Source organism: Saimiri boliviensis, chromosome 12, assembly GCF_048565385.1.
Source record: "Saimiri boliviensis isolate mSaiBol1 chromosome 12, mSaiBol1.pri, whole genome shotgun sequence".
Taxonomy (NCBI): domain Eukaryota; kingdom Metazoa; phylum Chordata; class Mammalia; order Primates; family Cebidae; genus Saimiri; species Saimiri boliviensis.
In genome coordinates this window covers 89998667-90023706 of record NC_133460.1, presented here as the reverse complement: position 1 = coordinate 90023706, position 25040 = coordinate 89998667, and the positions used below count along the sequence as shown (strand labels likewise).

The following is a 25040-nucleotide window of genomic DNA, read 5'->3' as shown; positions in this document are numbered from 1 at the left end:
ATCTCTACCACTCACTGGGAACTGATATCAAACTCAAAGTCCTTGCAATTACCAAGACTTTTGCTAAGAGGTTCCAGCCATATACATGTGAATGAAAACCTTTGACATGGGTTCCAATAGGTCATTTAATGAAAGCTCTCCATGGGGGGCAGTGGAAAATGAATAGGCAGAGTAAATCGGATTATTGTTTCCAATTCTAGTGCCTAGTACCAGAGTAGGAATAATCTATTTCTCTAACCATGGAGGTTGGACCTGGCTGTGTGATTTTCCTTAGTCAATAGAATGTGGATGATGATAAATAAAGTGACCATTTTGAGTCAAGGCCTTAGAGACATAGGTTGTTCTGTTGGCCTCACTTGGAATTCTACAATCTACCATGAAAATACATGTCCTGGGTAGCTGCTGGTTCCAGGATGATGACAATTCATGGAGCAGACTCAAATTACCTGAAACCTTCTTCCTGATCAGACCAGCAGAGCCTGGTCAGTCCTGATCTGTTCAGCCAAACCAGAGCCAACCTAAAGATTCATGAGCAAAACCCAAGTATCTGTTGTTATAGCCATAGATTATTTCCATGCAGCATCACCGTAGCAATAGTTTATAGATACAGTGGATAAAGAAAACTCCCCGAAGAGAAAACTCAGCCAAGTATGTAGCTTTGATGTACAAAAATACATTTATTTTCAACAATTTCAAAACCACTGCCTTTTTTTTTTACAGTAGAAATATTCAAGTGGAACAATAAAACCAAGAACAGTATATGTACATATACTGTATATATAGATATGACTCATGCATTGTATTCCAGTGTTTAGTACAAGTATTGCAATTGTCTGCCCCATTTAACCCTTGAAACAAAAAAAGCAGGATCTTTAGAAATATTCCTAATACTGATCTATGCTGTAGCCAGCCAGATTTCTCTATATCACATTCTCTCTCTGTCTCACAAAGAAGAATGGGAACAACATCCCACAAAAATTAACAGGTACAAAATGTGGCCTTTCCTCCCATATATATACATTATATCATTTTCAAAAATAAGTGTGCTCAGGCTAAGCCTGAAAATAAAAACAATGCTTACAGCATGGCTTAACATGACCCTATGGAAAAAAAAATTGGTATGTGCAAATGTGTGAAGGGGCTGAGGTGCTGGAAAAGCTAACAGGCTTTGAAAGCCACTCACCCCAGAGGCAAGAACTACCTTAAGGGAACTGAAGGCAGACATTTGACTTTAAGGAAGTTGTGTACATCTGACAAGCAAATAGCACAGCTTTGCCAAAATTGCCTTTGACTAATATCTTTAAAGGCTAGACCCCTATTTGGCCTGGAGAGTTTTGTGAACTCATAATTCCAAACACCTCCTCCCTTCCAACCTCTGTAACTCTTCCCATGCCAAGAGACATTTACTGGGCTTTATCTAGTGCCCAGGGGACTTTTCTGAGCTCAGAATAGCCTGAGAATTCACCCTAAGCATTATACATTTTCATATAATCCAATTTAAAAACATTGTCATTTTAAGGTCCACTGACTGCTTTCTTTAGAAAAAGATATTTTCTCAGGCTGATAAATATCAACTTTCTGGTTTTAGAGAGGAAGCTGTTTTCCCCCCATCTGAGAGGACTCAGTATGAAGCCTCTAGGGGGCCTCTTCTTCACCATTCATGCCATTCTTGGAACAGAAACGATTGCCATGTTCTATGCTGTCACTAGAGTCCTTCCTTTATCAACTGCCACAGAGAAGCCCCTCCCCCCACCCCCCTTTATATACATAAGTAGAAACCAGCTATGGCATGGACAAGGAGATGCCAGAGTTAAGTGTGACAGACAACAGGAGAGCACCCAAACCCAACACACTGAGCAGGCCTGGAGGGTTGGTCAGCTCTGAGGGCCAGTCTGTAAGCCAATACGCGCATCTTTCTTTTTTCTGTTTTCTTTTTTACTAAACATTAAATTATTTCTTAGGAAATAAAAAGCTATTTACATTGTAATTATATACAATAAGCCATCCGTAGCCTCACCGTGGACATGCACAAGGCAGGGCCTCTTTCACAAAGTTGTGCACGCTTTCTGCAGCTACACCCACGCCCACCAACCTACTTCCTGCGGATCTAACTGGGAAATGATCTGTGTTGTATGTGTGTGCGCTGAGGAAGGGGAGAGTGTTGGTGATTCTGCAGTGGGGATGAGAGGTTCACAAAAAGCCAACCCAACTTAAATTTTGAAAAAAGACCACATGGAAAAAGAAACTCCTTAAGCTACCAATGGCAGAAGCGAGTAGGCTGTGGGAAGATGCATCCTTTGCTTTTAGCACAAATACAGCCATTTATTCCCTTTGTCTCATTTCAATCAGCTAAGAATGCCTTTTTCTCCCAAAGCTAGGCATTTGCCCGCTATTTGTGAAGGGGCCCTTGGTAAACAAAAGGTAAAAAAGACATTTTTATTTTTCCATAATAATTAGTAATAGTAATCATCAAAAATAAAAAGTCAGAAAGGTGGTTGACCACGTGGCTTGCTGGTATTAAACACTAGTGCAGTTGGGGATCTCCTTTGTGCTTTCGCTGTTTGCAATGGTGGCAATGCCTCCTGCAGGGAAGAGAAGACACAGGGAGAAATGGAGGTGAGTTCCACAAGGGCAGGGATCTTTGTTTTATTCACTGCTGAATACCAAGCCACCTAGAACAGATGCATAGTAGGAATTTATTTAAAAGGCACCTGGATATCCTCACCTATCAGCTCACTGGCTTATGTCATCCATATTTAAAATATACTACCTCCCACATTAGCACATAGGTGGGATCAATACATTGACTACCATCTTATACTCTATTGATAATAATAGTAACAGCCAATGTGTATTGAAACTTAGTGTGTGGCAGGCACTGGGCTAATGACTTAACAGCATGGCATTATCACAACAGTCTTAGAATTATTATTTTTAGTTACTACATAGAAATAGAATCAAATCCTAAGTACTACTATTCCCATTTCACAGATCAGGAATATGACGCACAGAAAGGTCACAGAGTCAGCAGATGAACAGGGCAAGAAAATGGACCCAGGGCTATCTGATGCCAGATTCCACATTCATGTAATTATTAATAAGGACATATAATACTTTCGCTTTATAGAAAAAGAAGACAAAGCCCAGCAGTAATGGATAGTTGGCTTCATCCCTCTCCAACCCAGACTCCAGCACTTCCAATCCTGAATGACTTCTAAGGGGGAAAAAAAAAATCTACCAATTTCTTGTGGCCACAAATTTAAAACAGGATTCTGTCACTGTACGTAGTTGTCTGTCCCACCCTCCAGGTTAGTAGTGTCTAGAGGACAGATGAAGCAGGACAGTGTTTAGAGGACACAGGATAGAGGAGCTTAGTGAAGCAGGCGCATGTACCTATGACCCGTGTGTCCAGCTCTTTGTCCAGCAGCTCCTCAGGCTCCGTGAAGTCACTGAGTGTGATTTTGGGGGCATTTTCACTTTGGCTCACTGATCCAATCATCTCTTGCTCTTTGTCGTGTTGGACTTGAGCGTAGATGTTAATCCAGGGGATTTTCCTACATGGGACAGGAGCAAAATCAGATTAAGCTCATAGGGTGTGCCAAACTTGGCCAGTTGGAAATCCTGGGTAATAAGGGGAGGAAGAAGCTATTAACAGAAAGTGTCAATGTCAGGGAAAGGTACTGGTGACCCCAGAGACAAGGAGGACACGAGGCCAAGGAACACAAGGCCAGCCAGGAACCCAGATGCCTGGGGAAGATGTAAATCACAGAACTCCCTGAGGAATGCACCTTTCCTGAGGGTAAAACACAAGCAGGTATAAATAAAAGGGCAGTTAGGTACTAAAACCCTATAGATATTTACCTGGTGTTAAGTTTTCAAAGGAGCTGGACTTTGAGACTGTGTACAGAGTGAAAAGACCTTTTTTTCTAAGGTTGCATCAACTTACTCAATTCACATTGGCTTATTTTATAAATAAGAAATAATACATGCATAGCCTTTGCTACAATTTTCAGAGCATCACTTATGGGATAAATACCTTAAACATTTTGATAGTTTCCTCATCTGTTTAGTGAGGATGACAATAGCTTCTTTTTGGATTTTGGAAATGATTAAGGATTAAGAGAAGATAAATAGCTTCATTCAAACATACAAGAGTAGTAGGTGGGGTTTGGAAACACAAGGCAGACTGGCTTGGGGTTGGAGAAGTGGGCAGGTCCACAATGAAATCTTCCTGAGGCATTCATCTTTTGGCCCATCTTCATTACTTCCTCACACACTGTGCGTTCCAGCCTCTGTAGCCGCCTTTGTATTTCTTTAATCCAGTGCTTCTCACACATTAACATGCCTAAGCATCACCCAGAGTCTTCCTTAAAATGTGAATTGTGGCTGTGCAAGTCTAGACTGAATGAGTTGAGATTCTGCAATTCTGCCAACCTCCCAGGTGATGTTGATGCTACTAATCAGTTGGAGACCCAAATTTTGAGTTGCAAGATCTAATACATGCAGCTCTTCAACATCTTGTGGACTTAGAACCAACTGTTCCCTCTGCCTACAACACGCTGCCCTCTGCTCTTCTCAGAGCTTGCCTTATATGTCATCTCTGAGATGCCCACTCTGACCATCCAACTTTCCATTATAAACATGTAATTATGGAACACTGACTATGTAAGAAATAAACATGGTGTTGGTTTAGGGTGATGTAATAGGCAATATTTATTGACATGTTTTCTGTATTTCTGTCCCACTAGACTAAAAGCCTCATGTGGGCAAGGTCTACATTTTCTATCCTCTCTGCTATCCACCTGACTTAGCACAGTGCTTGGCACATGGTTAACATTTATTAAGCATTTGTTGAATCAATGAATAAAGTAGCTTAAAACCTGTGCTCTTTCTACTTTACTATATTCATCAATAAAAAGATCATATTTTTATCTTAGAATATCACTTCTAGAAGAGATCCCTCTTACCTCATGAAAGGATGGGGAAATTAGACTAATGTCTAGACATTGCACAAAGCCAATTACTAGCATAGTAATTGGATTGAAGCTTGGGACATCGGACACCCACCCCAATCCAGGACATCCCATGCATCTGTAAAGGAAAACTACTTTGTGGTCCTGGGCCAAGCAGTGGTATTCTCAAGCTTCTACATTCCCCTCTACACTCCAGCCCCAAATGATGTGAAATGTGGAAGCTCTTAATTAGGTTTTCCTGCAGCTAATTCAGAAGAAAAAATATGAAAATAGGTTTAAAACACTTAGTGGTTTCTAACTACTTTTAGCATTCAGTTTTTGTCTTTAATTTTTGCTTTCCATATCTTACAGGAAGTGTCCCTGTGACCCCTACTGGTCTAAAACAGTTTAATATAATTTACAAGAACCTGAAGTAAACAGCATCCATGTGAGGCAGCACAGTAGGCTCTCTAAATGTGTATAATTAACATTTAATGCTGGCCTTTATATTCTTTTTATCTAAATGAAAATACAGTCTAATAACTTAGTTTCCTTCCAATTACAAAAGTACATCTTGCTCATGAAGTTTGGGATAAACTGTAATATTGATTAGGTGTTGGAGGTGGTCAAACCATTCCTGATCACATAAGTATGTGTACTTCAGAGTTGTAACCAGAGTCCACTGCCTCCCCTTTTCTGCTTTGCTCACAATACGTATGAGAATTTGGATAAGCCTGCCCTTATAGAGATTACTCACTTTATTTCAATTTCCAAATAATACATTTAAAAACCGGCCTATTTTTTATCTTTTTGCAATCGACGATTAGAAGAGAATAAATTTTGCATCTCAATTTGCAGAATTTTAAAAATCTGTCAAGTTGCTTTTCATTCTTAACACATCTGCTTGTAGGACTGTTGAGAATATAAGTCAGAACTCCATTTCTGCATACAAGGAATGTGGGAAATGAAGAGATCAAGAGACCTGTCCAACATTCTTACAGGTTTAAATAAGAGGAGTAATATGAATAGGCCCAAGTCTCCCACCAAAAATCAAAAACAAAACCCAACTGCAGTTTGTATTCATTTGTCCCAGGTATGATGAGTGTTAGAAGCCTGTAGGAGGAAATTTAGAGAGAGCAAAGCAGGCTTTGGACTATAAGGAAAGCCCTACTATAAAAAGATTGGAAGGAATATAAGAAGCTCAGACGTTTTCTTGGATACAGAAAAAGCAGATCTTCAGTTACGGAAAGAAACCACTCTTGTTAGGCTGTTTTCGGAAAGTAAAACCATCTTATAATGCTTTTTAATTTTATTGCTCAGAATATCAGAAAATAGCAGTCACTATCCAAGAGCAAGACAGACTGCGAGAGGCCAGGTAATATTCATTTAAAGGAAGCTTGGGGCTCACAGTAATTATATTCTCTTTTTCCATGTGAAGTGACCATTTGGGACACTGAGATCATTTCCAGCACCTGGAACACAGGAAGTACTCAATAAATGTTTGTAGGACGAATGAATGTCCCAATGTGTTAATGCTGGCAATTACAGAGAGGAAGTTTTAGATCTGGAAACTCAGTATGGCCAATGATCTGGACACAGAAACAGAAATGTCTTTACACTGAACTGTGCTGTTCAACAGAGCATTTAATGGCCAGGTGTTGCTATTTACACTTAAATTAATTAAAGTTAAATATAATTAAAATTCAGTTCCTCAGTCAGACTACTACTGGCTACTGTATTAGACAGGACAGACTATAGAGCATTTTTAACATTGCCAAAGTTCTGTTGGATAGTAATGAAAGAAACAAAGGAGACTCTGGGAATCCAGGGCTAGGAACCTGACCTCTGTATTTGTTGTAAGCCAGGCACCCTTTATGTTGCCACTACTGGGGTTCCATGTGATGAGAGGGAAAGGAGACCAAAAAAAGAAAGAAAAGGAAATCCAACAGATTTTCAACCAAAGGGCTTGAGTACTGGGAGTAAAACTTCCAGGAGAAAGAGCTAGAAAAGTAAAGGTTAACTGATGACTAATTACTCTTTATCTGATGCTGCTATTATCCAGTTTGATTGGCATTTATTTCCTGTGGCCTCAGCTGCATGATTCACTGTCAGGGACACGGAAAGGGTGGGCTGATACCTGGAAGCTACGAAGGTAGAATTTTTTAGAGATGTCATTACCTGGCCTGGATTCATTATTAAGGTGTACACATTTAGAGATGCCTAAATTAATAAGTTGACTATCTAGGGAGTATAACAGCATTTATTTAAAAAACAAACAAACAAAAACAGAAGTTTTCCAAGTCCCAGTATAAGTGATCCTTAAGTATCTTTACTTTGGATCAACCTGACAATAAAAGCCTCTTTGCAGGATTTCTATTGGCCCTTGTCCTCAGCAACTATGCTGTTCTGGGAGTCAGAGATGAGACATTTGGTTTAGTTGATTGTCACGCCCCAGCAACCACCAGACTTCCCCACAATCAAATTCTTGGCTGAGTGAAAAGTGAAATGTTCTTTGCATATAATTGAAGTACATCTATAAATAAATGGGTGTTGCCTTAACCAGGCTGTTTCTATATTCAACCTTTTCTCACGAATTTTGACATAAAGGTTTTATCCACCCTTCAAAGGGAACAGAGGTATATGGGTTGGCACGTCTTGAGCCAAGAGGACATGAACTCACATACCGGTCTATAAATTGAGTAGGAAGGTGAATCTCACTCTGTCCTCCTAGAGTGTGTGGAGGGTGTTGATAGAATGCCTGCTGCTGCGGCTAATGTATATTGAATTAAACTGGTGTTCTTAAGCAACTGAAATAGCCACTAAAGGAGAGATAAGCAGGATGAAGGAGGGCAGGAAGAGTCAGGCACCTTTACCACTGACCTCTACCAAAACCTAAAAGCATTATCTTTACTTCATAGAAAGACTCCCAGGACCAAAAGATGCTTTAAAACTCATCTGACAATCATTAATGACATTTTTACTTTACCCAGGCTTCCCAGAAGCACATTTCTCAACTGAGGGCCTAGTATGTGACAGTTTATGGCACAGAGGGCATCTTTGGCAGGCATGTGCTTTGTTATTTATAATAGTATAGCTTTGTTGATTACTTAGTACTTAGCACCTACACACATTATGACATTTAAATCATATACCAAACCTATAAAATATTATTGCTATCCTCATTTTACCAGTGAAGAAATTAAGACTTAGAGAGGCAAATATAATTGTCCAAGGTTACAAATGCTAAAACTTAAAATTGGGTCTTATTTCAGAGTTTACATTCTTAATTATCTTAAATGGTATACATTCTAGTAGACATTATAATTTGAATGTTGGTACAGAATTATTGATTTCAATTTTATGCTTTTAATAAGTATCTGTTACATCACCCCTTCTGTAGCTTTCAAAAATAATTTCTCAAGACATGTGGAGTTTCATTCTCCTAATCAATTTCCCTTTAAAACAGGAAAAAGAGGGAAAGGGATGATAGCTGAATATGTTTAGCACACAAATTTAAACAGAGACACTAAATAGCCATAATGGGAGACAAGAAAATGCATCTGTGTCTGTACATGTGAGTATCAGATTCTAACTGCATTTTCTCTATTTAACCACCTGAATGAATATTGATCTGTATAAAAAGATCTTCTGCATATATAAGACCTTACTTTAGAAATTTGATTGAGGTTTGAAAACCTCTTACATTTCTCCTGAAGATAATAAATTGACTTCATTGGCCAGCCTTTATTTACCTAACTCATTATATCTATAAATCATAATAGATAGAGTTCAGAGGCTCAGCTCATTTATTCCCTGACCCTCAACCATTTTTGTTTCTATTCATTGTCAAACAGAAGTTCAAGGAGAATTAAAGTCACATTCTCGAGGTGAGTTTAGTAAAGTTAGTTACAGGAGGAATCATTTGCAATGACCCCAGCCCCAAGATCTAAACTGAGTGATAGCAGCACATACCTTTTAAACTTGTAGATCAAAAACACAGCCAGGCCAACAAATACCACCGACAAGAGCATAAGCATGGCTGAGCTGCTGTGCCCAGTACTGGAGTCCACCAGTGGAGCTACGAAGGAAGAAGAGATAAGGAAAAGAACAGATATGTTCACTTGGAAGCTGTTAGCTGGAGGAAGTATTCATTGAAGGAAGGAGGCCACTGATCTCCATCCTTCTGTCTAGTCTCCAATTACCCTGCCTGATACCTGGGTGCAGAGAGCCTGGCTTCAATGATGAGAATGGTACCTGATTACCACTCCTTGGGGAAAGTAAACTTCTCTGTTCAGCCTGGGGAAACTTGCTAGTTCTTGGTATAAACTGAACAATGGATGTCCAGCTCAGGGGAGTGGAAGAAGGGCTCCAATGCTATTTCTCTTAGATAGCCTGTGTGCCTGTCAGCATAATTACAGGCAGCCCATTTGAAACTTTGGGTTAAGTACTAACGCAGTATTTCATTCTCTTCCTTTACATTGTTCTGGTAAAAACCCACTGGATGGGCACATTTGTGACCTACGCAGTGGAAAAATCTTATATTACTATGAACCATTTAGCAAACAGACTCTCCCAGAGAGCCAAAAGTAGATGCCCAATGAGCCATGCCTTTAAAATTTTTCAATAAACAGACCAACTAAAGTTCGTTCCTGTTTCTACTTTGACTCATACATTGTAAACTAGAAGGGAGTTTTAAAGTTCTATGGCCTACCATCCAAGGTTCCTAAAATCAGAAAATCATATGAATGAAGAGAGCTAGGACTACCCCATGTAATTCCAACTGTCACAGACAAAATAAATAAATACACAAACAAACAAATAAATAAGGTTAAGACCCAAAGAAATTGTAGGTTTTCTCCAAAACGATCTAGAGATTCAGTGGCAAAGCTACGCCTAAGAAAGTGTTCCTGCAGGATGCCTTCAGAACAATTGACTGATGTGACCAATTCTTCGGAATATTCACTACAAAAGGGACCCTTTTACAAAGCCACTTTCAGGCATTATGGAGCAGGATTTCATGATCCTCTCCTCTTTTTCTCTCTGGGATAACAGATTATCTTTCCCATTTCCCTGGTTCCCAGAGGCACTTACCTAATGTCAGCTGTGTGACATACACAATGACTTGTACTCCCGGCTTCAGCTCAAACTGGACCAAATTTTGGTTGAGAGCATTAAACAGTGTTTCTACAATCTGAAAAACAAAAAGACAGGATGTGTGGCATGACGTGACATGCAATGATGCTCCCTCATGGGGTAAGAAACCAAGGAGAAGGTCAACAGGTAAAAAGTGACCATGGTTCAATTAGGAACAGGATACTGGAACATATTTATCAGTTTGGTTCTCACAGCCCTTGGAGCCTTGCAAAACCAAGGAAGTATAGTTGACCCTTGAACTATAGAGTTTTGAACTCAGCAGATCCACTTTTATGTGGATTTTCTTTTTTTAAAGTGGAGGAAAATAGAATATTCACAGGATGTGAAACCTGCATATACAGAGGCCAAACTTTATTTATTTATTTATTTTAAGATAGAGTCTCACTCTGTCACCAAACTGAAGTGCAGTGGCCTGATCCTAGCTCATTGCAACCTCCGCCTCCTGGGTTCAAGTGATTCTCCTACCTCAGCCTCCTGAGTAGCTGGGATTACAGGTGTGTGCCACCATGCCCAGCTAATTTTTGTGATTTTAGTAGAGACAGGGTTTCACCATGTTCTTACATGCAGACTCTGCAGGGCCAACTGCAGGACTTGAGGATGCACAGATTTGGTGTATCAGGAGTCCTAGAATTATTTTCGTGTGTATACTGAGGGATAACTATAGATCAGGCATCCCCAAACTACGGCCCGAGGGCTGCATGCGGCCCCCTGAGGCCATTTATCCGGCCCCCGCCGCACTTCAGGAAGGGGCACCTCTTTCATTGGTGGTCAGTGAGAGGAGCACAGTATGTGGCGGCCCTCCAACGGTCTGAGGGACAGTGAACTGGCCCCCTGTGTAAAAAGTTTGGGGACGCCTGCTATAGACGGTAATATTTGCTTATTCGGAAGAGGAGAGTAAGACAGAAAGAGGCATGGCTACAGTCACTGGTGAATTAGAGCTAATAATAATAGACTCAGGTGTTTCATTCAACTCCCAGTTCACTGCTCTTTCATCTGCGCCTTTATAACACCGTAAGAAGACCTGTTACGGGTTCCAATGAAAGAAAGTCAACCCATCATTAGCTCTGTAATCTGATTAAGTCATACACACAGGGGATGTAGGCCCTTGCCAGGATTAAAGCAGGCACATATACTCCCAGCCCACTCCTCTGTGTTTTCTATCTTAGAGACAATGGGAGGTGAACATCAAAGCAGAAGCTGCCTCCTTTTTATGGGATAATTTTCGCTCTTTACTTTTCCCTCGCAAGTCTCAGAACACATAACATCGATTTAATCACTCTGTAATTCCCACATGAAAGCTGAGGCCGACTTAGGCTGTTGTCCCTAACTCTTATCTTGCTGTACGTGCCTTAATATCACAGCTGCTATTCATCACTGTAATTACCTATTTATCTAAATGGATGGATATTGTAGCTTCCAAATATAGTTCACACATGCCACTTGCTATTTCAGAATAAAGAGGTCTTGTAAAAGTGATATATGCATTGAGAAGCTAAATTTATTTCTGGCCAACTTCAATATGCAACCCTGCAATGCAAGAAATTATTTTCCAGAGAAACTGCAATCACATCCATACTGCTCAAGGTCTGTGGATGGCTGTAAGGATGAAGTGATGGTCAGTGAGTCTCATAGGGACATAAAATATATCTGTACAATGATCACCTCATATGGGAGCAAATGTATTTTATTCATGCCGATTTTCTGCAGCCTCATGCTCACTTATTTCTACTTCATCTGACTTAGCATCATGAGAAAGAAAGGAAGCGTGAAACAGTGCAGCCATTAAGACCTCAGGAGGACTAGAGGGTGACTAGGAGAAACGCCGGCCTTGCCATTCCCTGTACTTCCAGGACTGTGTGCAGATCACAGTTGTTTTATATGCCCATTTGATAAAAACAGTAAATCACAATCCCTTTTGGAAATGTTGCTTCCTTAGTTAAAGCAAAGTGAGGCAATACACCCCTCTCCAAAGAATCATGTTTGAAAGCAGTTCATTTTCTCCTCAGAAGCAGAGCTTAAAATTGGCCAGGATCTCTAGGGGCTAGCGCAGTTTAAAGACAAGAGGCACATAGTCCCAGAAACAGACAAGGAAATTCAAATTCTCCCCACCCCTTTCTCTCTCTCTACCCTGCCTTCCTTCCCCTGTACCTCAGGAGGAGTCATTGGGAGGGAGCCATGAGCTGGTGCAGGGATGTCAGACATTGGAATGAATAATGCCAGGGGTGCAGTTCCTTCCTGAGTAGCTGAATGCTCCAGTCTATTTGCACCTGTGTTTATTCTGGGTAAGGGTGACTGCACTTCAAAACCTTGGCTGTTGGGGCAACGGAAGAGAGCCTGTCTCCCTTTCTGGCTAAAAACAGCCTCGCGCCCCCGCAGGGTATGGGGTGCAGGCGAGGGTCCCAGCCAGATTTGCTCTCACTTACTTGCTCCAGGTCCCCTTCGTTGCCTTTCCTCCTCTCTGTCAGGTTCTTGGGTGGGAGAATGAAAAGCTCTGCTGAAGTAGGGAGGCCAGGGAACACGGCAATGAGGATCTGGTCCTCTGGGACACTGGTTACCTGCAAGGATGTTTAGACAAAGAGAGGTTATGGAGGAGCCAGCCCTCCCCAAATCAATGACAAGGGCAGAGTGTGCACAGCCAGAGGGCTAATACGCGTTTTTCAAAGGCAGCTTCTTCGGCACAGGCTCCGGTACACGCTCAGGCTTTCTTTCCGTTTTTCCCTTAGATCTGCTGGGTAAAAAATTAGTTTCACGACCTCCTCTGCCTTTATATACATTTTTACTGAAACTAGAATGGTATTGCAAATGATTTTCAAAACATTACTTGCTGGGGACATTTGCAAAAGTTGCTCTCATATTTTCCATTTTTCTATGAGGGCTAGAGCTTCTGGCTGAAACACAGGATGGCTGCAAACGAGGAAAAAGGAGTCATAAACAAACACGGGAAAATGCAAATTTAAAGAAAGCTGAGTGCCACTTACTTTCACTTCTTAAAGCAGGATTTTTGTTTAAGTGTAATCGCTAATATTGGTAAGACTGCAGTGAAGGAAGTTCCCTCATTTGGCGCTGGCAGTGCTAAAAATTGGTACATATTGCCAATTTGTTTTCTGAAATACTTAATTTAAAGGCCATAAAAATATTCATACCCTTCAGTCAGTAACTGTAACTTGGCGAGTTTGTTCTAAAGACATAATCCAAAATATAGGAAAAGCCATATGCAGGAAAAAAAATACAACATTACTTATAATAGTAAATAAATGGGAAAACCTCCAGTAGTCAAAAAAATTAATACTGGTATAATCTCATATAATATTATGCTACCATTAAGATGGTAATGAGTACTACGAGACAACATAGAAAATTACTTGTGATAGCTGCATTCCAATCTATTTCCTTACATTTCTTTGGTTACAACTCTATAAAAATACATATGTACAGAAGAAAAAAATAACAAAATACTAAAAGCTGTTAAGAGGCGGGGCATACAAGTGAATTTGTCTATTCTTGAGTGGTTAGTAAAAGGATGATACTGCTTTTGTGATAGAAACTAGAGTGAGCTTCAATCTGAAGGCAATTTTTTAAAGAAAACAGGATGCAGAGTTCTTCCCTGTGAAGGATATGGTTGTTCTTTCCTATGTGTCTCCTGAAGATCTTTTACCCAGATCACCGGCGCCTCTTCTGCCACTCCAAATACATAATTTGTGAAGCAGGTGAAGTATTCCCATCCCCCAAGAAGTGCCCCCGACCATCTCTGCCTGCAGTGGTCTCTTCCACTTTAGGTTCCCACCCCAAACACCTCCAAATGACCATGTCCACTGTATTTGAGAGATATACAGATCATGTCTACCATGACACAGAATTACACCTGTCTGGTGCAGTCTTTTCTCAGATAGATTCTGATATGGTTAGGCTTTGTGTCTCCACTTAAATCTCATCTTGAATGGTAATCCTCATACTCCCCAGCTGTTGAGGGAGGAACCAGGTGGAGGTGATCGAATCCTGGGGTGGTTTCCCCCGTTCTGTTCTCATGATAATGAGTGAATTCTCATGAGATGTAATGGTTTTATAAGGGGCTTTTCCCTCTCCGATCTTCTCCTCTTCTCTCTCCTGTCACCATGTGTAGAGGTGCCTTCCGCCAGAATTGTTAAATCTCTTGAAGCCTCCCCAGCCATGCAGAACTGTGAGTCAGTTAAACCTCTTTTCTTTATAAATTACCTAGTCTTGGGTCATTCTTTATAGCAGTTTGAGAATGGAATAATACAGATTCTTATGGTGTGATTGCCCAGATATTTCTGTCTGGGGTCTCACTGTTTCAAAGAATGTTTGACACAGAGTAAAAACTAAATAAATAGTTGCTAGATTGAACAGAAGCAGAGAAGTTGGTTGTTTTCCTTTTGCTCTGTTCTGATTCCTATTTGGAATTAGGCTTACAGATTGGAGTTAACTCTCAGGGATATGATAAAGAAAAGTAAGAGAGCCAGCCTGCAGGGAAGTAAGAAGCAGCAGTCAGAAGCCTGAAGAGTCTACCAACTAAGGAGGCATCCTCTTAAAACCTTGAGGTGGTTAGCTTGATGCCTCAGCATCCTTCCAAGGCATGATCTTGGGTAGCAGGAAGTCTCAATGCCCAAGTCTGTAGGACAGGAGGCCTTCTCCTAACCTTAAAGCAAGTCTCAGGAGGCCAGAGTTGAAGTGCAGAAAATCACCCAGTGGAGTGAATGATGGGTGGTGAGTTTATTAGTGCCTTGCCTGAGACCCTTTGTCTCAGGAAAGAACAATGTCAGGGAGTGTCAGTCCATCAAGGCCCTTGGAGCTGTGTATCTAGATTCATTTAATTTATCCAAAGGGACATGTGAGTGATTGGTCCTTGTGAGATTTGAGGCCTGAGAATCAACTGACAGGACTGATTATTATTACTGCAATTACCAACTTACTTCCTAAAAAGCTAGCATGTTTTTAATGAATATAACCATACAAAATACAACCCAATTCCGGATGCCTTGCAACCAAATGCTATGATCTGAATGTTTTTGCACCCCCACCCCATTCGTCTGTCAAAACTTAGTATCTAATGTAATGGTATCGGGGGGAGCCTTGAGAGGTGATTAGGTTGTAAGGGTGAAGCCCTCATGAATGGGATTAGTGCCTTTATAAAAGAGATCCCAGAGAGCTCCACTGCTCTTTCCACCATATGAACACACAGCAAGAAGGTTCTGTCTGTGAACAAGTAAAGAGGCTTTCACCAGACATCAAATCTGCAGGCATCTCTTACCCAAATCCAGAATTGTGAGAAATACACATCTGTTGTTTATTAGCCACCCAGTTTATGGAACCTTGTTATAGCAACTCAAACAGACTAACAGACTAACACAACATACATAGCAGTCTCATTTTCATCCCATTCTTTGCAGTGGTGTGATCTCGGTTTACTGCAACCTCCACCTCCTGTGTTCAAGTGATTCTCCTGCCTCAGCCTCCTGAGTATCTGGGACTACAGGCACGTGCCTTTTTTATTTTCTTTTGGTAGAGACGGGAGTTTCACTGTATTGCCCAGTGAAACTGGGCAATCTGCCCACCTCAGCCTCCCAAAGTGCTGGGATTACAGATATGAGCCACTGCACCCAGCCCTCATTCTCATCTCTTTCTACAAACAGTCTCTCTCTAAAAAGATTTAAAGTGTAGTGACTCTTACAGACCACTCCACACAAGAATGCTCTTATGTCATTCTCTCCTATTTAGTCTTCTTACTATCTGTCAGCTCCTTCTCCATGTCTTTCCTGGATCTTTCTTCTCTGCCTTGGGGAACCACCAGCAGTGTGTCTGCCTTGCCCCTCAACTCCTCTTTGGAGAGGCTAACAACCTCCACAGCCTCTTCTCTTACATCTCTCCCTCCAATATGAATCTCTGCTTGATCTTCAGATCCATATTTTCAACCCTCCTGATCATCTTCACCCAATTTTCTCTCATGTGCTCCAGACTTATATTAAAAGTCAAATCATTATTGTTTCCCAAGCGTGTTTCTCCTACACAGTCCCCATCTTGATTAATGTAAGGCTATCTCTTACCTGCTCTTGTCATCAGAGAATTTCTCTCTCCCTCTCAGCCACACTACATTTCATTAGTCACCAATTCTACTGTTCAACTTTTTAAGCAGCCATTGCCTCTTTTTCTTCAGCACCTTATATTTCTGGCCTAGTTAACTGCAGTGGTCTTTTAGCTGGTCACCTTTTGAGAAATGTCTCCCCCACTATGTTCCTTTCCTATCTCAGCTTGTCCTCTGCATTGCCACCAGAATGGGTTACTGAAATATAAATCTATTCTCTTACTGAAATTAAAACAAACAAACAAACAAACACACTTTTTGTACTTCCCAGTGCCTAAAGAATAGATGTCAAGCTTCGATTGGCTTCTCAGCCCTATACAATATGACATAACCATCCTAGTTCAATTTTAGCTGCACCTGCTCTTATAACCTACAGACTGGCTACACCAATCTCTTTGCCATTTCCCAAATATGCTGTTTCCTTTAAACAGTCCATGACTTTGCACATGCTGTTCATTCAGACATCATCCTGCCCCTGTTAACTGACATTCACCCTTGAAAACAGTTCAAGTATCCTCTCCAAAGCCAACTCTTCCAACAGTTCAACAACTATTTATTGAGTTGCAAATCTGTGCCAAGTCTTCATGTCCCTAGATAGAGTGAATCACATTCTTCTCTCTGCCCCATAGGGATGCTGGCCATGCCTCTAGCTTAGAGCTGCTTATACATTAGACTTACTTCTACATTTCAGTTGGCCATGTTTTATTCATCAATATATTCTAGTGCCTACCTCTGAGAAAATGTTTAACAAAGCCCTTTTACTTTCTCTAAGGCGAATCTGACCTTGGATTAATTCTGTAATTCTATTACCCTGCTGGAATGCTGTTTCCTGGCCTGTAGCATTCTGAGTGCCACCTGTGGCCAATGGTAGTCTTGTGAGTGTAAATGTTTGGTTAAGAAGACCCTCTTGGTGAACAAAGAGCCAGCCAAGTGCATAACATTAGTAAAAACTGAGTGAGTGGTCCATCGTTAGTGCATTAAACAGTTCAAGCCCCTGTCTCAGGAAAAATTCATAATAAACATTGGGCCAGTTACCTTCCTCAAACATTGAACTAGTCTCTCTTTTATACTTTTCTCTTCCTCCTTCTTTAATCCAGCAAGTTTTTCTTTTTTTCTTTTTTTTTTTTTTTTTTTTTTTTGGTAGAGTCTTGCTCTGTCACTCAGGCTGGATGCAATGGTGCAATCTCAGCTTACCTCAGCCTCTACCTCTAGGGTTCAAGCGATTCGATTCTTGTGCCTCAGCCACCTGAGTAGCTGGAATTACAGGCGTGCACCACCATACTCAGCTAATTTTCATATTTTTAGTAGAGACAGAGTTTTTCTATGTTGGCCAGGCTGGTCTCAAACTCCTAGTCTTAAATGATCCACTTGCCTTGGCCTCTCAAAAGTGCTGGGATGAGAGATGACAGGTGTGAGCCTCTGCGCCCAGCATTTTCTCTCACTTTATACAGAGAAATAATCTCTGTTCAATTGTAGAATACAGTTTTAATCCATGCAAATCTACGGTGGACCATACCATCTAGTTATTTTCTTTATTCACAAGCACTTAAAGATAAAGCCAACTTACTTTAACCAGGGCTCGCTTGATAACATTGCCAATATCTTGTCTCCATTCAGGAATGTCAGGATTGTGGTAATCCAGATTAGGCGAGAATGATAAGAGCTGGGACTGGAAATACTCTGCAGGGAGAGAGAGTATTCAAGTGAGGCTGGGAGAGTGAGAACAGAGAGGGTGTAATTGGTGCGGGGCTCCACCATCATCGGTAAAGAGTCTACTCTTTCACAAGGCTTCTGATATAATTCCTTGTTCTCAGCTTGTTTCCTGACCTCTGAAAGAAAGTAGAATTTGGTGATTAGGAGTAGATTTGTGTTCCTACCAGTTTTGTCAGTTCCTAAGATCTTAAGCCTTTCTTCTTGTATATTACTTGAAATGAAAGACAAGCATGAAACTCCAGAAGGAGACTTCTGCTACTGTAGGTGGTACCATGCAGAGCCAACACAAAGCATTAACAATTTAGGCTTGGTTGGAATGGAATTTTTCATTTCTCCTTCCTTAATCCCTTTGCCCATTGTGCTAGAAACTGCCTCTAAGGATTAGAAAACAGGTTGAAACTTTGTATCTTGACCTTATTGGTGAGTATACAGGTGTATTCACTTTGTGGCAATTCATAAAACTAAACATTGGTGCCCTGTACACTTTTCCCTATAAAATTTAAAATTCAATTAAAATGTTTACTTTGAAAGAAACACACAAACCTTCCACGTGCCTCTTGAAGAGCCTGAGAAGTTTGCAGAACTGTAGGAAGAGGAATTTACCTGGCGTGAGGCTGGAGGAACATAATCTGAGCCAGAGGATTATATGCCTTCATTTAACTTTCTAGAAAACCACAGTGATAGTGGTTGTGTCTAGGGGCCTGGGAGAGGTTGTGTGAAATGGCAGTAGTTAGGGACTTTCAATGATTCTTAAGTTTATTATAAACTTAATAATTTATAAGAATCATTCTGCAGGAGTGAGAACAGAATGGTAGTCCTATTTACCACTCTTCTGCCTTAGTCCTAGCTTATACTCTTAGCCTTATTATCTAGTTTCTGAAGCCAATGATATCCAAATCTCCAATAATCAAGAAAGTCATTGGTTGTGAATAGGTCATCTCATTAACTGAGCAATGAGTCCTATAAGGCAGGGATCATAACTCTTGACCTCTGGAAATCACTGGTGTCATCTCACAAAGAGTGTGTCCTGCATATATGCTGTAGATAACTCAGCTGGATGAAAGATCTAGCCCTTTCTATGACAGTCTTTCTATCTTTCAATTCCTTCAATTTGATACGTCTTTGTCTAATGAGAACCCCAAATGGGTTGTGAGACAGACATAACACAGGGTACAATGAATACCTGTTTGTGATATACTTCTCTTACAACCTCAATCTCTAGGTAGGAGGTAGGTTTGGAAGCTCCCTGTGGACCTATGTAATGTTCCCAGGGGCTGAGGAATTTCCATGACACTCAATGATTGCAGGGAGGGTGGGCAGAGGAGATTAACTGAACGGGAAGGAGCATGACAAAACAATTTTCATGGCTTACCATGAACTGCGATCTCCTTTGTGTCCTGGATAAGAGCATTTCCAGCAGCCACCTGGACTGTGATGGTGTTGGTTCCCTCTGCAAGGAATGTGAAGGAAATGCTGCTGTCCAAAGTGATGAGAGGCTACAAGAAGAAGTAACAATACTCATTCAGTCTTGTGTGGGATATCAACTTTCCTTCCTTTTCTGAAATTCTCAGACTGCCATCCTAACTTGGAAAAGAAATTTTAAAACTTTATAGTTTCCTAAAACTGTGATTATTCTTCCAGTATCTAGGAAAAGTATTAGTATACTTGAAACACATTATAAAATGTTAAATTCTAGAAACAAGGATAAGACTGGGCATCCCGGATTTCTGAATATCATTCCTTCTCCTGTGGCAAAGTAGAAACAACTTTTGTAATGTGTTTCTGTTGGCTTTGGGAATAAAAGATCATTTATCTTCTCCTCCAGTATCTGGTATCATTTATAGTTTCATCCTATATTTCATTGGACTATGAGACCTTTCTGAGAAGTGATCACATTATGTACTTCTGTATTGCCCACCCTAAGCACACTGTCTTTTTATTTTTTTGAGACAGAGTCTTGCTCTGTCACACTGTCACACAGGCTGGAGGGCAGTGGTGTGAATTTCAGCTCACTGTAACCTCTGCTTCCTGGGCTCTAGCAATTCTCCTGCTTTAGCGTCCTGAGTAGGTGGGAGTACAGGAATGTACTGCCACACCCAGCTATTTTTTTGGATTTTAGTAGAGATGGGGTTTCACCACATAGCCCAGGCTGGTCTTGAACTCCTGAGCTCAGGCAATCCACCTGCCTCAGCCTCCCAAAGTGCTAGGATTACAAGTGTGAGCCACCACGCCCAGCTGCACATTGTCTTTCACAGAGCAGAAAATACATGTAAATTAGATTCATCATCAGATTACTGACTTTTTACATTATTATATCTGTGTTTTCCATTGCTAGACATTTTTACCATTTTTAATGGGTTGAAAAATACACAAGCATTCATATTTGGGAACATTTCTCAATCTTTTTTCTCTTTCTGGTTTTTCCCCCTAATTATCATAACAGATAGGAACTTCTCAAGGATGAAGAGAGAAACAGAATACAGTTTTTATTTTGGTATTCACAGAGGGTAGGTTCCAGGACCCCCGTGGATACAAAAATCCATGCATACTACAATCCCATTGTAGGCCCTCCATAACTGCAGGTCTTGCATTCTTTAAATACTGTATTTTCAATCTAAGTTTGGTTGCAGATGTGGATCCTGCTGATATGGAGGGCTGACTGTATTTCTTGAAAAAAAACCCCCACGTAAAAGTGAACCTGTGCATTTCAAACCCTTGTTGTTCAAGGATCAGCTCTAATTATATCTCTTTTTTTTCCTGGAAAGAACAATCTTGATAAAAAGCAGATGCTTATTGGTGAGAAGAGTGTACAGATCTTGAAATTGAAGACTCATTATCCAGTGGGCATCTTTAAGTCAATGCCCTCTCAAATTCTCTATTGTTTGGAAAGTAAGATGTTTAACAGTTGGAGGCTGTTCTAAGGCAGCTGATAGAGAGATGCCACAAGAACGGATGAGCAGCCTCCCTCTCCTCTCTTGGTGTCAGGATGACAGCAGGATAGAGAGTAGCAATGTAGCCACTTAGGAAATGCACAGAGCTGCCCTTTAAGTGGGGCATGACAGCCCCTCATAGCACACCCATGTATGGCCTGGATGCATGTATACAAAGCCTGTAGAGGCTCCCAGACGAAGCTTTCAGATGGTGTCACCATTGTAATACTGAAATTCCTTTCTAGCTCAGAATTTTTAACTGGGCCTTTGAAACAATAATTTAATTCTTCTGCTTTAAAATTCTATTGCTCTCTTTTATGATCAAGTTGACGGCTAGAGTTGGACAGGATTAGAGATACTGCCCTAAGCATATGACATACTTTCTTTTTCTATTTGGCAAATGAAAGGAGAAAGGGAATATGGAAAGAGATATACTACTTGCTTTAACTAAGGGCAAACCTCAGGGTTCAGGCATTCTTCCCCATACTTATGCCTGGGTGATGACACGCACATGGTGTGACCTTCTGAATTAATCAATGGATGAGGTGTTAAAGTAGGTTCTGACATGGACATAAAGTCCAAAGGGTCAACAGTGGCTGTTTATAGCTCTGTTTGGACAAGGAAGCTGAAGTCAAATTGGGCTCAGCACAGCAACGTCAATCAGGGCCATGGAATAAGGGAGTAACTACATGTGTTACCACAGAGTCACCGTTTCTAGTATAATTAGAACAGTGACTTGAAATTCACTCTGTTACAGTTCGAATCAATAACCTTAGGCAAAGTTTGTCCCCATTCTGGGCCTTACTTCTTTATCTGTTAAATGAGTGTTTTGGGTTAGGTGATCTGTGAGGACTCATTCAGCAATCAGAATGTGTTGCATTGACAAACTGGTCTAGGCAAAATTTATAGTTTCTACTGATCAACCCGTCAGGTCTTAACCTGTCAGAAAACCTTCAATTGCTTTGCCTCATTCTTGAAAGAGAAAATGAGATATCTCTAAACACCTAACAGAGTGGCTAAATACATATATGTGTGTGTGTGTGTGTGTGTGTATATATATATATATAAAATGATGATATCAAGTAATATTGAAGATGCAGGGTAAGGGTAATTAGGACTCATAGAATTTTGGTAGAAATGTAAAATGGTAGAACCACTTGGGAAAATATTTAGTTTTATAAGAAATTTCAAGAACTTTTTCCAGAGTGGTGTGATAGTGACAGGGGGCAGCCAAGTGCCTAGGCCAATAGGGGCAGGTACCCAGTGAAGCCCCTCCTCCAAGCCGAAGACACTTTAAAGCCTGAAAGCCAAGCTACAAGTTAAATTTTTGGACTGGATTGAAAAACCTGTCTTCCTGTTTGGCATACTTTCTCTGATTGATCCCCATCCTTCACCTATTTTACATATACCTACCCTTTCCCAGTTGGTTTTCTATACCGTCATGCCCACCTTTGAGTGGTGTCTTCACTTTATCCTTTTGTGCATACTCACAAACTAGTCAGCACACACTCCCCATCCTGTGCCTATAAAGACCTCTCAGTCGGTAGAGGAGGAAACGGCCTGACTTCTGGGAGGAGACAGCCTGACTCCCCTTGAAGTCAGGGAGGAGATGACCTTCCCTTTCTGTCCCTTCTCCAGCTTCCCTCTGATGAGAGCTGTTTTCAGTGCTCAATAAAATTATCTGCCTTCACCACCCTTCAGCCATCCATGTGACCTCATTCTTCTTGGATGCCAGACAAGAGTTCAGGACCCCCCGAGTGCAGGTACCCAGAGAGGCTATCATACTGGCCCTTTCCTCTCAGTGGCAGAGGGCAGATGCCCCACATGACAAGGCAAGGGACCAACTGAGCTGCTAACATGCCACTGTCCACAGATGGTAGAGCTAAAGGAGCACTCTAACACCCCCTCTGGGGCTTCAGGGTGGTGAGCACCCTCACCTGGGTACTGCTACGTTCCCCCTGAGGTAACACACCTGGTCTGGCCACAGGCCCTCCACAGAGCTTGCTCCCATGTCAGTACCTGGAGCCTCTGGCCAGATCCCACACTCCCTCACTCACATGCTCCCTTCTGCAAGGGGTTGAGCATGGTGAGCCAAGTAGAGGAGGTACCCCTGCTGCAAGTTCAGTAAAGGGGACAAGAAAAATCCTGCATCAGTTGAACCATATGCATATATTATGATTTGGCAACTGAAATCCTAAGAATTTAGCCAAGAGAAAAGAAGACACAAGTATACAAACAACAACAACAACAACAACAACAACAACAACAAAATGTTCATAGCGGCCTATTCATAGCAGCCCAAAATAGGAAGCAGCCCAGGAATTCATTAGTAGAAAATTTAGTAGGAAATAAGTAAATATATATATGTATTTTTGTATTTTATATATAATATAAATATTTATAATATATTTATATAAATATATAACACACAAAGACAAAGGAATAAAGCAAAATAGTATTTATAACTACTAGTTTAGCTTTAAACTATTAGTTTAAAGCTAACATAAATATTTGTATATTTTACATTTATATATGCATATATAATCAATGTGTGTGTATAATCAGTATGGATGAATCCCCAAACCAGCAAATCTAATTTATGATGAAAAAGTAGAATAGTGGTTGGTTCTGTTGACTGGGCTGAAAATTGACTGAGAAGGGGCATGGAAGGACTTTCTGGGAGTTTGGATTACACAGGTGAATGTCTTTTTCAAAACTCAGTAAATGCACACTGTTGATTTGTGCATTCCATTGTTGATAGGTTTTATACCCCCACAGAGGTAAAAGTGTAAAGAAATATTCAACTATAGTTAATGATTTACAAGCTGAATCATTTAGGACAAAGTATATAGGTGTCTTAAATTTACTTTGAAATGAATAAAAAATCAAGATAGACTAATGGATGGATATTGAAGGATGGACACACAGACGTGTGATAGAACAGACTGAGCAAATAGACTACATGTGGTGTGTTTGTGGATGTTCACTGCACAATTCTCTCAGCTTTCCATTTTGTTTTACTGCCTTCGGCTATTTCTCATCTTTTACCACCTATTACAACGAGGCATTTTTCTCCCTTAACAGTTTTCTCTTCAGAGAATCTTCACTACTTCCAGCTCATCTTCTGCTGCTCTCAGTAGTATACATGGCCCTCTCTCCTTTTTCTGCCCACTATTCCTAAGATTCAGGTGGCTGGTGCTGTCCTGGGCAATGGAATCTCTTTTGAGAGGAATGGAATTCCTCCTGACCTAGCAGATTTGATCTTGTCTCCATCTGGCTGTTTCCCTAGAAGATCCAGGGCCCAGCAAGGGTGCAGGAATGCAGGGCAAAGGGAATGCCATCTGAAGTTTAAGAGAGCATGTGCCCTCCTGCCAGCCAGTCAGGGCACTGAGCCACAGCAGACAAACTGCACCGAATGGGAACACTTGGTCTCCAGGTGGCGAGCCACAGACTCTTGTGTTGGGAAATGGCAGGAGCTAATTTTGTTTTCCAAACTGCTTTTGTTTCTCATCAGCTGTTATGGCAGCATGGCTGATTTCACCTTCCTTGCAAAGCTGGAACACTCAACAGGATTCTTGAGTTCTTCATCAGCCACTGATATCTGGTGCCCAATGCTAAATTAAATCAAGTATTTTAAGGTTCATTTACTCAAATATATTAGGCAAGCAGACACATTTATTAAGCCAGACCTCTGTTAATCCCAGCAAATTGGCCTTTCAGAGCCTCACAAATCCAACAGGCAGCTGATTGACTTCTCTGTCTCTGTGCTTCATCCAATCTACAGAGCCAGCCCACAGCAAGGCCCCTTAGAAAAATATCTCATGCCATGCCTAGGCTGTGAGCTACATCTCTCCCCACAGAGAATCCCTCATGTGCGACAGGTCACATATTATCCACTGAGCCTGGCAAGAAATCGACAAAGTTGTGTGTGACTATTTGGTTATGAGATTTCCACTTGACTAATGGAAATAAGCAAGCTGCAGGGAAATCTTTGCATGCAGCCTACATCGGTTTCCCAGACATGGTAAGTCAAGTTAAGATTGCACATTCTAAAATCTCTACAATTTAAAATGCATGCCTTGATAAAAGCTGCCAGTCCCACATTGGACAGACTATGCAGTCACTATGCTTGCCTTATTTAAAACCTTCAGCAGATTATACAGTAATGAGTGCAACGTTCTAATCACATGCAGT

At 40.9% G+C, this 25040-nt stretch overlaps 1 protein-coding gene across 1 annotated transcript in view; it reads right to left on the bottom strand.

The window, feature by feature from the left end:
* Window positions 1-570: 570 nt before the first annotated feature.
* Window positions 571-25040, bottom strand: part of SORCS3 (sortilin related VPS10 domain containing receptor 3) — a 616572-nt gene continuing 592102 nt past the window's right edge. Inside the window, exons 21-27 of the mRNA XM_003922497.3 lie at window positions 19289-19412; window positions 17771-17883; window positions 12530-12661; window positions 10044-10143; window positions 8925-9030; window positions 3394-3554; window positions 571-2582 (exon numbers count right to left, since the gene is read on the bottom strand). Of these exons, the coding sequence (XP_003922546.2) occupies window positions 2518-2582; window positions 3394-3554; window positions 8925-9030; window positions 10044-10143; window positions 12530-12661; window positions 17771-17883; window positions 19289-19412 (801 nt within the window). The 3' untranslated portion in view covers window positions 571-2517. The remainder of the gene's footprint in view (window positions 2583-3393; window positions 3555-8924; window positions 9031-10043; window positions 10144-12529; window positions 12662-17770; window positions 17884-19288; window positions 19413-25040) is intronic.